The sequence below is a fragment of the Mastomys coucha genome, unplaced genomic scaffold (genome assembly GCF_008632895.1).
Source record: "Mastomys coucha isolate ucsf_1 unplaced genomic scaffold, UCSF_Mcou_1 pScaffold12, whole genome shotgun sequence".
NCBI lineage: Eukaryota > Metazoa > Chordata > Mammalia > Rodentia > Muridae > Mastomys > Mastomys coucha.
The window spans coordinates 42,216,764-42,229,337 of NW_022196894.1; the positions used below are offsets into that span (position 1 = coordinate 42,216,764).

Sequence of the window (12,574 nt, forward strand, 5' to 3'; positions counted from 1 at the left end):
AAAAAAAAAAAAAAGAAAAAAAAAAAGAAATGCAATCTCATCTTTGGAAGACTTTAAATGCCCAGTTTTGACCCAGTCAACTCCCGACTCCCGCCCTTAAGATATGTCTAAAGAAATCTACTATGAGCATTCACAAAGAAGCCGCTAACATACCGCCTAGTTGTTGAGGCGTTAGGGGGCAGCATAGTGCTAAAAGTGTAATTGGAGGTTGTATCTGTGGTGGTGGGTTTTTTTATTTCTTCATTTCCTTTCCGTCTATGCCCAAGGTATGATTTTCACAGCCAATAAAAAGAATCTAAAAGTAAGTTAACTCTCCCATGTTTGAGGCATTTAATCTTTACGCACATTTCTTCCTTACCACCTGCCAGGTTCTCTCAGGGTCCGAATGGGGCAACCTGTTGCTTTGGGAAGGCAGCCTCATCAAGGTGGAACTCTGTCGCACCGGCATGAAGTCTTGTCACAACGGTTCCATTAACCAGATAATGCTGGATGAGGGGGAAGTAATCACTGCCGGGTCAGACGGCAGTGTTAGGGTAAGGCCACAGCACTCCATCTAAGACTTGAGATCGTCTAGGTTTGGGCTTTAAGGTGCTTTTTTGAAGGGCAGGGGCAGGGGGTGGTCTCTGTGGTTCCTTATTTTCAAGATCAATTCATTTTCAGTTAACGCTTCTCATGTGGTAAACATTTGCAGTATCTTGTCAAGATTAAGTGAAATGTTCTGAAGGGAGCTCTTGTTCTTGTGCTTCGGGTACTGGCATAGGAGCTTCAGAAAATGAAAGCACCAGATAAACAGTGGGAGCACATCCTTTCCCAGGGCTCGTGGCTGGGCATGTTTCTAAAGACTGAAGATTCTGAGCTTAGCCTGGAACTCACTATGTAAACCAGGCTGGCCTTGAACTCTCAAGAGGTCTGCTGGCCTCAGCCTCCTGAGGTCTGGGATGAAAGGTGTGTAACTGCGTGTAAGTTCATAGGTGCAGCTGCACCTCTGCCCCAGAAGATATTTCCTCACAGTTCCCCACCATCCCAAGCTCTTACTCTCTTTCTGCCTCATCTTCTGCGACGATTCCTGAACTTTCGGGAAAGAGGGGCGATATGGGTAATGTGTTCCATTTAGGGCTGAGTACTGTACAGTCTCTTACTCTCTGTACCTTGGCCAGCTCTAGGTCACAAAAAGTCAATAGAAGCTTTCCAGACAAGGGTTGAGAGATGTGCTGGTCCATGAGTATAAGTCACTGGAAGTCTGTTTAATACTGTGTCTATTTAGCTGCATAGTAGTAGGTTCTCTCTTAGAGCCTATAACCTGTCTAGTCATAGATTCTTAGCCAGGTAACAGTGTCATGTATAGGTTTCATCGTGTTGAGTGGGACTTAAGCCCAATTGAAAGTGATTGGTTACCCCATGACATTTGTGCCACTTCTACACCAATGAACACGTCTTCCCAGGCCAGTCATTTCCATAGCTCTCAGGGTTCATAGCTGAGATACGATGGATGATCAATTTTCTCCCCCCAGTAGCATGGATAGTACTTCCCAGCACTTTAAAAGCTAACTAATAGGGACGAAACTTCCAGGTCTGCACCAACATGATCTTGCCATGTTCTGTGACGAAAGCATGCGGTACCATCAACGACAGGGTCTCATCGTCAAATTCTGGAGTTCAGTCAAGAGAAATGTCAATAACCTGTCATGTTGGAGGGTCTATGGGACTTTACTGTCCAATAACTCCGAAAGAAGTAACTCATACATGACACCTTGTATTTGTTAGCTTCTGGTGTCTAGTAAGGGCACGGTCATTGTGTTATAAAATAACTTTATTGTTAATTTTGTAAGATATGGGACTTTGAGACAATCGACACTGCTGATGTTATAGATGATACTGGATTGTTGGAGATAGAGCCTATTAATGAACTTCACATAGACAAGAGTGTCAACCTCTTCTCAATGATCAAGATGAATGAAGTTGGAAATAACTTTTGGCTGGCTCAGGTATGCTGTTTGGGCTTTCTAACTGTACTAGAACATAAAATGAAAATAGAAATACAATTGATTCTTGGGACCAGAATGCTCCATGTCACAGCCTTATGGGTTTGCTTGGCTTACTATACGTTTCTAGTCTTAAATATATAGAAGGTATTCTTAATATATTTCATTTACACCTTACAATATATGTAAACACTAGGTGTTATTGCTGGCCCTCATTTTAACCAAATCACAGAATGAATAATTAAAATTTGATGAACATTTAAAAATGAGAAAAACATTATCAGTTGTTTAATTTTTAGGATGCCAATGGAGCCATATGGAAGCTTGACCTTAGCTTTTCAAATATTGTAAGTGCCCATTTTCCTTATTTTCTCCTAACTGCTATAGTAAAAATTCGTTGATAGTCTTTAAAAGCCGATCTGTCTTTCTTTTGTTTCCATCAAGTTAAAATCAGAACTATGCCATCATACATTAGGCATTTCCTAAACACAGGGATTCTTCATTTTTGTGTTCTGATGTGATCCTTTCAGCGGCTCTGCTGAGCAGGCGGGAAGGGGCATCAGATGGGATCTAGGTAAAATCGGTCCTTAACTTCAGAGGCAGGACTCCATCTGGTTTTCTTATTTTCCCAGCCCTGAGCTCTTTTTAATCTACCATACTTTCCTCTTTGAGTAAAATGGCACATGTGTTACAGGATTTTATTTATTGTCTTATCAGTTGGCTTTAATTATATATTATGCTGTCTTTGAGATCTGATGTGCTCTCTGTCTGTTTTCAGACCCAGGATCCAGAATGCCTCTTCTCTTTCCACTCTGGACCCATTGAAGCATTGGCTGTTTCTCCTCTCACTTATCTAATGGCCACAACCGCCTTGGACTGTAAGTATAAACTACTCCCCAAACTGCACGTGCACGTGCATGTGTGTGTGCATGTGTGTGTGTCTGTGTGTGTTAAGTGTGCATGCACTTGTGTTTATGTATATGTACATGTGTTCTGGTGTGTGTGTGTGTTATGTTGTGAATGCATGCATGTTCATATATATGTACATGTGTTTTGGTATGTGTTGTGTTGTGTATCCATGCATGTACATGTACATGTATATGTACAGTGTTCTGGTGTATGTGTGTGTGTCCCATCAGGAATCTTCCTCTATTACTTTTCTATTTTTTGAGAAGGGTTTCTCACTGAGACTTGAGTTCACCAAATGGTTAGACTAGACTGCTAAGCAGCTTCAGGGGTCCTCCTGTCTCTGCCTTCCCAGCTCTAGAATTACAGGAGTATTTCACCATGCCTGGCCTTTTTATGGATGCTGGGGATTCACACTCAAGTCCTCATGTTTGTATGGCAGGCACTTCACTGTCTGAGCCATCTCTCTAGCCTTGTTAGGTGGCAACTCTTGTAAGAATATATTTGGCCATGTTTGTATGCAAATTGAAAATGTGTGGCTGTTAAAGGTGTTTGAATGTTCTTCCGAAAAAGAAACCTGTGGAGTATAATAAACAAGATGGATTTTGAAGGAGGAAGTGCACAGCCTGCAGCAGACACGGTTGGAGATTGGAATGCAGACCTAACTGTAAATTATTTATGAAAGCACTATTCATTTTCTTACCAGCTTGTGCACCTTTCTGTCCCCATCACCACTCTCTCCTCTCAAGTTACAGATATTTCTAACCTTGTAGACAGCAAAGGAATGTGTTCTGTCTATCAGTCACAACTCGTGCCTCTCATCAAACTGGCAAAGGGCCCTTGAGATAGGGGGAAGGAGGCTCTGAGGGAGGAGAGAGCCCAGAGCACATGGAGTGTGGAAGTAGAAAGAGGAATCCTGGAGACAGTTAGATACAGTGAGGGCGGAGCCAGGATATGGAGGCAGGCAGGCAATGTTTGTGTGGGGACAGACTCAACTAACACATAGCATGTATGAAAACACCACAAGGAAATCTGTTACCGTGTACGCTGATCTAAAAATAACTCAAAAGAAAAAAAAATAAATACAAATTTAAAAGGCTGTTAGGCTATCAAGTGATCTGAGTTACTGAATTTTCTCCAATAAAAAGTGAGCTGAGATTTTTTTTTTTTAAAAAAAGAAGTAATACATGTATAATCTGTTTCTTTTAAAACTTTTTTTCTTCTTTTCTGCAGGTTCTGTTCGTGTCTATGATTTTGCTAGTAAAATCCCTTTGGTTCACATGAAATTCAAACAAGGTGGCACATCCCTCATTTGGGCACCCCGAACAGTAAGTTTGTTGTTTTAATCAGAAACACTGGAAAATATATATTGAATCTGTGATATCTTGTGGGGATGTAGTTATTTTCTGGCTCAGAATTTTGGAAGTATAAGTATTTCAAGTTGTTTATCTTACCTAAAATATTGCAGAAATCACTTCATGATATCACTCTTATGGGGTTGCTTTGCCTGGTGAAAATCTGTCTTTGTGCTACCCGTGGCAAAGCTCTGTCTTGCAAAATCTCCACGCAACCATGCTTTTTAAACACCATGGGACTATTTTGGGAGAGATTAATTCTTATTAACAACAAGAATAGGGGGATGAAATCACAGAGAACTTGGTTCAGGAATGCCACTGGCCTGGTTTCCCATTGTTTGGATAAACACTACCCTCAATGTACATGTAAGATATCCTGCATCCTGGTGTCCCCCAGTCTCTACCTCCAGTTCTCATGGTAGCATTTCTTCTCCACTCTATCCAGTTCTTGTTCACCTTCTTGTACCTAGTTCTTGACCAAGCACCCTTCTGATCTCAGCTTCAACCATCTTTGCTTTAGGGGAGTCCTCAAGCTAAGCCAGCTTTCTTTGCTGTATGTTTCTTTCCTATGGACCCATGTTAATCATCTTTTATACTTACCTACATGTTAATAGGTGACAGTCTATTTGCAGTCACCCCAGACTGCTGGTGGCAGGTGCCTCCTACACGGGAGGCAGGCATGCTGCCATGTTTGCTCCTTGGAAGCGTGAATTATTGTAGATTACCCTGCTTGTGGTCATAATAGGTCAATGGCCTGGAATTGATGGAGACTACCATAACATTGAACCAAGAGTTGAAAAGGCCAGCCAACGCTAAGTTACCCGAGTCAAGGCAAGATGTAGGGTGATTTGTGTGTGTGGTCCAATTACTTAACTAAATGCAGGTCTCGAGTGTTTGGTTGTTTTCCCAGGTAAGCCTTTCTGCAGCACAGATCGTAGTAGGATTCCAAGATGGGGTTGTCCGAATTCTTGAACTTTTTGATCCAAAAGGACTTACAGTTTTTGCAGGACGGAAGAAAATCTTAGACGCTGAGTTACATTTGAAATATGTCTTCAAACCCCATACTGAAGAAGTTACGGCTTTAGCTTATGAACGCAACGGGGAGATCTTAGCCACAGGGGTAAGTGTGAGATTCCCTCCCTTTTCCTATTGGAATCCCACACCTAGCTTCCTGTTAACTGCATCTACCCCATTGTGCCCCACTTACCAAAATTAACCTACATTTTGTTTTCTTATTTTTTTTTCAGTGCAGTCTATATAGGATATTTAAGAACTGTCTTATAAGTTAAGTTTTAATGCGTATTTAAAATCAGTAAAAAAGTTTCAGATGGACATCATGCTGGATGAATTTCTTAAAACCATTAGTTTATAACATACATGTGCTCTTAAGGAGGGCTGCCGTAGGTGAGGTTTATAAAGTTGAGTGGGAGAGTTCTTGCTTATCATGTAGCCAGTTCTACTTTGACCTTTAGTACCCTCTAAATGCAAACTAAAGCAAAATCCTACCTCAGATAAAGGAAATAACTCTATGTTCTATAGGAAGTAAAAGGTGAACAGATGTATTGTGGAATTATTTTAGAAATTAGTTACATATACACGAACTTGTATGTATAAACACATTTATGGTAGTCACATTTCTGGAACTATGAACTGAAAATGAATCAAACATTTGAAACCATATATGTATGTATATATATATATATACATATATATATATATGAGATTAATCTAGAATACATGACTATTGAGTCTATACATTAGATAGAGTCTATGGTATTAAGCAGGATGCTGTATGACCTTATTGTCATAGTAATATATATTGAGTGGGTGTGTCTCTCTTGCTTCTAGAGTAAAGACAAGACTGTCTTCTTTTTCGATGTGGAGAAGGAATATAAGCCTATTGGTTTTTTTAACACCCCTGGGCCCATTTGCCAGTTGATGTGGTCTCCAGCCAATCATGTAAGTCGTTAGCATTTGTCCTCAAGATTAAACTGCAGTGTCTCATGGTTACAGGGTTTCCCCCTCTTTGGACTGCATTTTCTTCATTGCTATATGACAAAAATCTATTCCAGAGTTGCCCCGACTACTTTGCCTAATTTGTCAGCCAAAGACTGCAGGAGACAATCATATGTCAAGGAAAATCATTAGCTCCCCCAAATACAGTGATTTAAATGAGTTCCACACATCCCTTGGAATGCCTCTTATCACACAAGGTGGCCATCTTGAAACCTCAAAGCTTCACGCCTCCCTGTCCTGCCTTAAGGATCGGTTTCCAGAGAGGCTGGGACAGGATGAGTTGTCATGGATGACCGAGCTGAGCAGATGTTCACACCACAGATTTTACTCAGCGTTTTTTAGCTAGCACATTTTGCCCTTTGGGCTAACAGATTTACAAACATGTATTTGGCTATGGAAATAAGTCATGGTATCTTTAAAGGAAACAAATGAAAATCTAACTTTAGTCCTCAGGGTAGCAATGAATAATTACATGAGAATAATTAATATTAGTGGCACAATACTCATTTGTGACTGGACCTGTGGAGTATTGCCTTTTAAAACGATTGCGATATTCTTGCTGGCTTTGAACTTGTAAAAATTTGCCTACATGTAAGTGATATGCATAATCAATCTCTCTCTCCCTCCCTCCCTCCCCCCTCTTTCTCTCTCCTTTTCATTTTTTAGCCTGAAAACACTTTATTGATCATCTGTGAGAACGGATATATTCTTGAATGTCTATGCCCAACCTTTAATGACGTAGATGATGAGAATGTTGTCACGTTTGCAATCCCGACCATGTTACTCCGATGCTTCCATTTCACAAGTGTCAAATCTAAGATTTTGGTATGCTATATTCTTGTCCTATTATCTCCTTTCCTTTCTTCCATTTGGAGATGTAATATCATCTAAGAGATTCTTGGAGAATATAAACAAAATAAAATCAAACAGATCCTGGCCCACAGGAGCTTATACACTGGTAAGAAGGGGGCTGACTGTAGCAGGAGGCAGTAGTGGATAGGTAACTACAATCCAGATACAAAAAAAGGAACCTCAGGGAGGGGAGGGGGTGATGTTGCTGATGGAAGAATGAGGGGGATAAAAAAAATGGCGATCTGGAATTGATGATTTATACTCAGAAGATGGGAAGATGTCTGAGAGATCTCATGAGAGGAAGAGAGAGGTAATGATGCTTGGGAGAACAGCCCTAGGGTAGCCACTATTAAGACAGTTCTCAGCATATTCATGACGAAGAATGGTTGGTTGAAATGGCCACATGCAGTTTGTAGGAGATGCGGCAGGATCATAGTGAAGGTTTCATTAGAAGCTGGCCAAGCCACATTAGTTTGAGCCGCTGCGATCTTTTGTGAACAGAGGATAGTGTGAAGAGATCATACAAGTTGGGAAGATAGTTCTTAGGGGTGTATAGGAGAAGGAGCTACCAGTGTTGGCAAACTCTATGTTGGACAGCTGGTGACATCGAATGCCTACGTCACAGGGTTATGGGAGCCAGAAACAGGCTTCTCCATTGGCTATTATAGACCACATGGTCCCTAGGTTGACAGTGGCAGGCTCCAAGGGAAAATCAACACTGCCTTTCTCTTTGCGGGAGAGGGTGGTCAAATGATTTCAATGAAATGGGTATCAAGGAGATTAAATGGAAATGATGCTCATCACAAAGATTTGAATTTTAATGATAAAAGTGTATTCCCAAAGGGTAATTTACATAAATATAGGAACTGTGGCGTTTCTAGAACCTGTGTTCCTTCCACAATCTTTGTCATGCTCACACACAAAATAATGCATTTTAAAAATGTCTATTATCTTTTTTTTTAAAAGAGATTTATGGAAGTACAAAGGAGAGAAGAACAAAAGATGCTGAAGGAGAAGGAAAGGGAAGAAAGGAGGAGGAAGCTAGCAGAAGAGAGGGAAGTCTTTGGAGAGGAGGAAATACCGGAGGAGGAGGAGGCCAGTGAGGAAGAGGAGGAGGAGGTGGAGGAGCCACTGCCTGAGATCTTCATGCCACCAACACCCTCTCCTATCCTGTGTGGCTTTTACTCAGCACCAGGGAGTTTCTGGGTGTCGATGGTGAGTAACGATCCCGTATCCAGTCCAGGTTATGGTCTCAATTTTTTTCATTCCATTCATTCATACACATACATTGAGAATTTAATTTTAGACTAGTGATGTAGCTGTAAGTTTTAATATGTTTAATTTTTTTAATACATCATCTTAACATCTCTTTTAAATATGTCTGGCTTTTGTATCTGTTGTCATTCAAGGCCAGACTCACCTGTTCAGGAAGCCCAAAGGGGGGGTACAAATCAAGAGTGGAGGATCAAAGGTCACATGAGCCCTCTTCACCTGAGTTTGCTTTTTGTTTGTGTGTCTGTTGTTTTTTTAAGCGTGAAAACAACAATTTTTGTGGCAGAACTGTATAGTTACAATCTGCTTACATCCAGGCTGTGTGGCCTATGGGAGACTAGGAATCTATGTGTTTTCCTCATTCTACCCCACTCAAAATCTGGACTTAGCAAATAAGGAAGAAGAGCAAATAGACCTTACAAAGACTGATACAAGAAAGAGAGAGTTTTACAATGTGTGTGGAGGCTCATATGTCTTCCACTTATATACCATATAGTCTTCTCACAAAAAATTCTCTCAATATGTCACAAAGCAAGATTTTCATTATAGATGTTACAGTTTTCATTTCTGAATGTGCACACATGCACATGCTCTCTCTCTTTCTCACACACACATATAACACACACACACACAGAGAGAGAGAGAGAGAGAGAGAGGAGAGAGAGAGAGAGAGAGAGAGAGAAAGAGAGAGAGAGAGAGAGAGAGAGAGAGAGAGAGAGAGAGAGAGAGAGAGAGAGAGAGAGAGAGAAACTCATGTCTTCCCCAAGTAACTGGCTTAAAATTATATGGAAAGGTTATTACCACTAATTCATACTTGGTCCTAGTCTCTTGAAACCACGGTGTGGAGCTCTTAAGTGACATCTTCAGTGACACGGAACTAAGGTATGATCTCTGACACACTGGGTCCCGTAGCTTGTGCTCTTAGGCACTAAGCCCCATCATGAAGTAAAGCACAGATCAGAGGGACTGCTCTTCTTGTTTAAGCCAGTGGTATGCCTACTCTAGAAAAGCCGGCTTCATTTTGAAGTCATGACTCCAGAGCTTAAAATCAGGGCTCACATTGTTGGTCAATTCTCCCATCAGAAGTATTTACTTTACAAATTATTATTTGAACAAATTCTCCTGACAAACAGGTTGCAACTTTCCTGTCTCTCCAGGCACTCATATTTCATTCACAGAGGGACATCAGATGGAATTTCTCAGCTCTAGCTCTGCTAGAGCTCTGCTTTGCTTGTTGTTAGAACTGATGGATGTTGCTTAGCAATTTGCCCAGAGCAGTGTTCCAGAAAGCCTCTTAGGTCTATCCCTTCTCCTTCACACCCTCCTGGTGATTTTGCTCCTGAAACACACTACTGAATGTATATCATCAATTCCAGTTTTTTAAAATCCAATTCTTACCATCAGCACATGAAGTTCCTGGAATTTCTGACAATTCCCCCAACATACCACATATACACACACATGCACACATACACATACAAACACACACATATACAATGGACACACACATACACACAAGCACGCACACACAAACACACACATACACAATGCACACTCACACACATACACACACATACACACACATACACACACAAGCACACACACACAAACACACATACACATGTGCAAAAGTGCACACACACACACACACACACACACACACACACACCATCTCCAGTTAAGGTTTTATGTTCTCCTCTCCATTTCTTCAGTGGTCATTACACTACCAGCCTTAGTGATTGTTTTGCAGTGTATTTGGCCTGTTGACCTTTCTCTCTCCTTCTCGAGGCTTCCAATACATCATCATGACCATCATGATGGTTTTGTGGTGCTGGGTCTTGAATCCGAGGTCTTGTACATGCTAGGCATACACTTTACCACCAAACTGCGTCCTTACCTCCTCTTGTCCTCCAGAATGTTTTGCACACACACACACACACACACAGACACACAGACACACACACACACACACACACCCCATACACACTCTTTTCCAGATCCTTCTGATGGTATCTTTTTTAAAAAAATAAAAAATAAAAAGTTTGCTGGAGAGATGGCTCAGCAGTTAACAGCACTGACTGCTCTTCTGAAAGCTCCAAGTTCAAATCCCAGCAACCACATGGGACCATCCATAATGAGCTCTGATGTCCTCTTCTGGGTGTCTAAAGACAGCTACAGTGTACTTACTTATAATAAATAAATAAATCTTTAAAAAAATAAAAAGTTGTAAAATACATTGTAATTCAGGACTCCAGAGTATGAGCTAACCCCTTCCCACTTTCTTAAGTTAATTTTCTCTAACAACTTTAAATATTGTTTATCTACCCACAAATCTCTTAATGAATTCTCTCTTCAACATCAAGCCTGTATATTCTCTTTGCCAACTGTATTTAGCACTTCCAAATGAACATACCTCACCATATCTTGTTTCTAGTGCTGAGAATTAGACCCAGGACTTCATACATTCTAAGCAAATGCTCTCTCACTGAACCATATCCACAGATTCCAAGACGTGACTTTTAAACTACATTTAAAGCAAGCAAACCTGGTACATTTCCATCACAACAATGAAGTCAACTGTCCATACACTTATAAGACCAAACTCCAAGATTTAGCAAGGATGCTTCCACTTTCTTGATCTTTTGATAACTTTAGCAAAAGTGTGTCTTCATAAACAACCAGCACATGGCTAGGATTTGTTTAAATCCTGTAGGATAGCCTTTGTCTTTAATAAAAAACATTATGTACATTTACATTTAATATAATTACTGACGTTTTAGCTTGTATCTCCCACCTTACTAATTATTTATATTTGCTATGTCAATTCTATAATTATTTTTTCTTTACTTATCCACTGGAAGCTTGGACAGATTTTCCTCCCTTCTTTTGCTATTCCTAAGGATCACAATATACATTTGACTTATAATTTTATATAAATCTATTATTTAACTAATTTCAGAGGGAAAAAAAATCTTAGAAAGCTTTAACATCAGATGTAACAGAGATAACCTTACTTTGTTATGTATTTTTATCTTAGTCTATGTATGTATGTATGTATGTATGTATGTATGTATATGTGTGTGTGTGTATGTATGTGTCTGTGTGTCTGTCTATCTGTATCTTTCTACTATCTGTCTGTCTATCTATCTCTCTGCTATCTGTCTATCTGTCTATGTCTATCTCTCCGCTATCTTTCTGTTTGTCTAACTGTCTGTCTATCTATCAATCAATCTATCTACCCATTTATCTACCTACCTATCTTCCATTGTATTCATGATGTGTGCATGGGTGTGGCTCTGCATGTACCACAAGGCTGATAGAGATGAGAGGACAACTTTTGGGAGTCAGTTCTGTCCTCCTACTTTGTCAAGACAGCATCTCTCTTGTTTTTAGCCTTGGACTCCAGGCTAGGTGACCTCAGTTGACTCTCTTGTGCCTTCCTCCCTGTACAAGTGCTGGGACTGCAGATGTGAGCTATCACAACTGTCTTTTTGTGCCTTCTAGGGATTGGACTCGAACCAATGATCATTAAACTTGCAAAGTACTTCCATCTGTTGTGCCATCTTGCCAGTTTGTGTCTTGTATTTATATATGTTTAAATTCCCAGAAAATAATTTACTATTTTCAATTGCCAATACTACTTTAATTTTCCCTCTTGTTCTAATTCACATCTATACCTTTTGCTTGAAAAAAGTAGTTTTAATATATTTTTTTAAGAACAGATTTGCTGATAATAAATTCTCTCCCTCATCTCTTCCTTCTTCCCTCCCTCCTTCCTTTCCTCCCTCTGTCCCTCCTTCCCTCTCTTCCTCCCTCTGGCTTAAACTCTCTTTGCCTCCCCCTCACAAAGCTTTAATGATACGTTTTTTTTTTTCAAAATCATCTTTGTCCTCCACTCAGCCAGTACCCTACCACTCGTCTGTCTGTCTGTCCTTCTGCAACTATGTAAAACCACTGGAACTCCAATTTTAAAAATGTGGCAAAATATATAAATTCACTGTCTTAACCATTTTAAATACACAGTTAAATAATGACAAATACATTTGCAATGCCACATAGTAATTACTGCCACCCATTACTATAACCTCTTTAGACCTGTAACATAGAAAATCTTGAGCCGGGCGTGGTGGCGCATGCCTTTAATCCCAGCACTTGGGAGGCAGAAGCAGGTGGATTTCTGAGTTTGAGGCC

General features: G+C 40.3%; 1 protein-coding gene across 3 annotated transcripts in view; it reads left to right on the forward strand.

The window, feature by feature from the left end:
• Cfap44 (cilia and flagella associated protein 44) overlaps positions 1-12,574 on the forward strand; it is a 110,345-nt gene that overhangs the window by 45,695 nt on the left and 52,076 nt on the right. For all 3 annotated transcript variants that reach the window (XM_031363964.1, XM_031363965.1, XM_031363966.1), the window contains 9 exons: positions 369-533; positions 1,830-1,985; positions 2,282-2,329; positions 2,761-2,860; positions 4,122-4,216; positions 5,154-5,363; positions 6,092-6,202; positions 6,926-7,084; positions 8,078-8,326. In XM_031363964.1, coding sequence (XP_031219824.1) covers positions 369-533; positions 1,830-1,985; positions 2,282-2,329; positions 2,761-2,860; positions 4,122-4,216; positions 5,154-5,363; positions 6,092-6,202; positions 6,926-7,084; positions 8,078-8,326 — 1,293 coding nt within the window. The remainder of the gene's footprint in view (positions 1-368; positions 534-1,829; positions 1,986-2,281; positions 2,330-2,760; positions 2,861-4,121; positions 4,217-5,153; positions 5,364-6,091; positions 6,203-6,925; positions 7,085-8,077; positions 8,327-12,574) is intronic.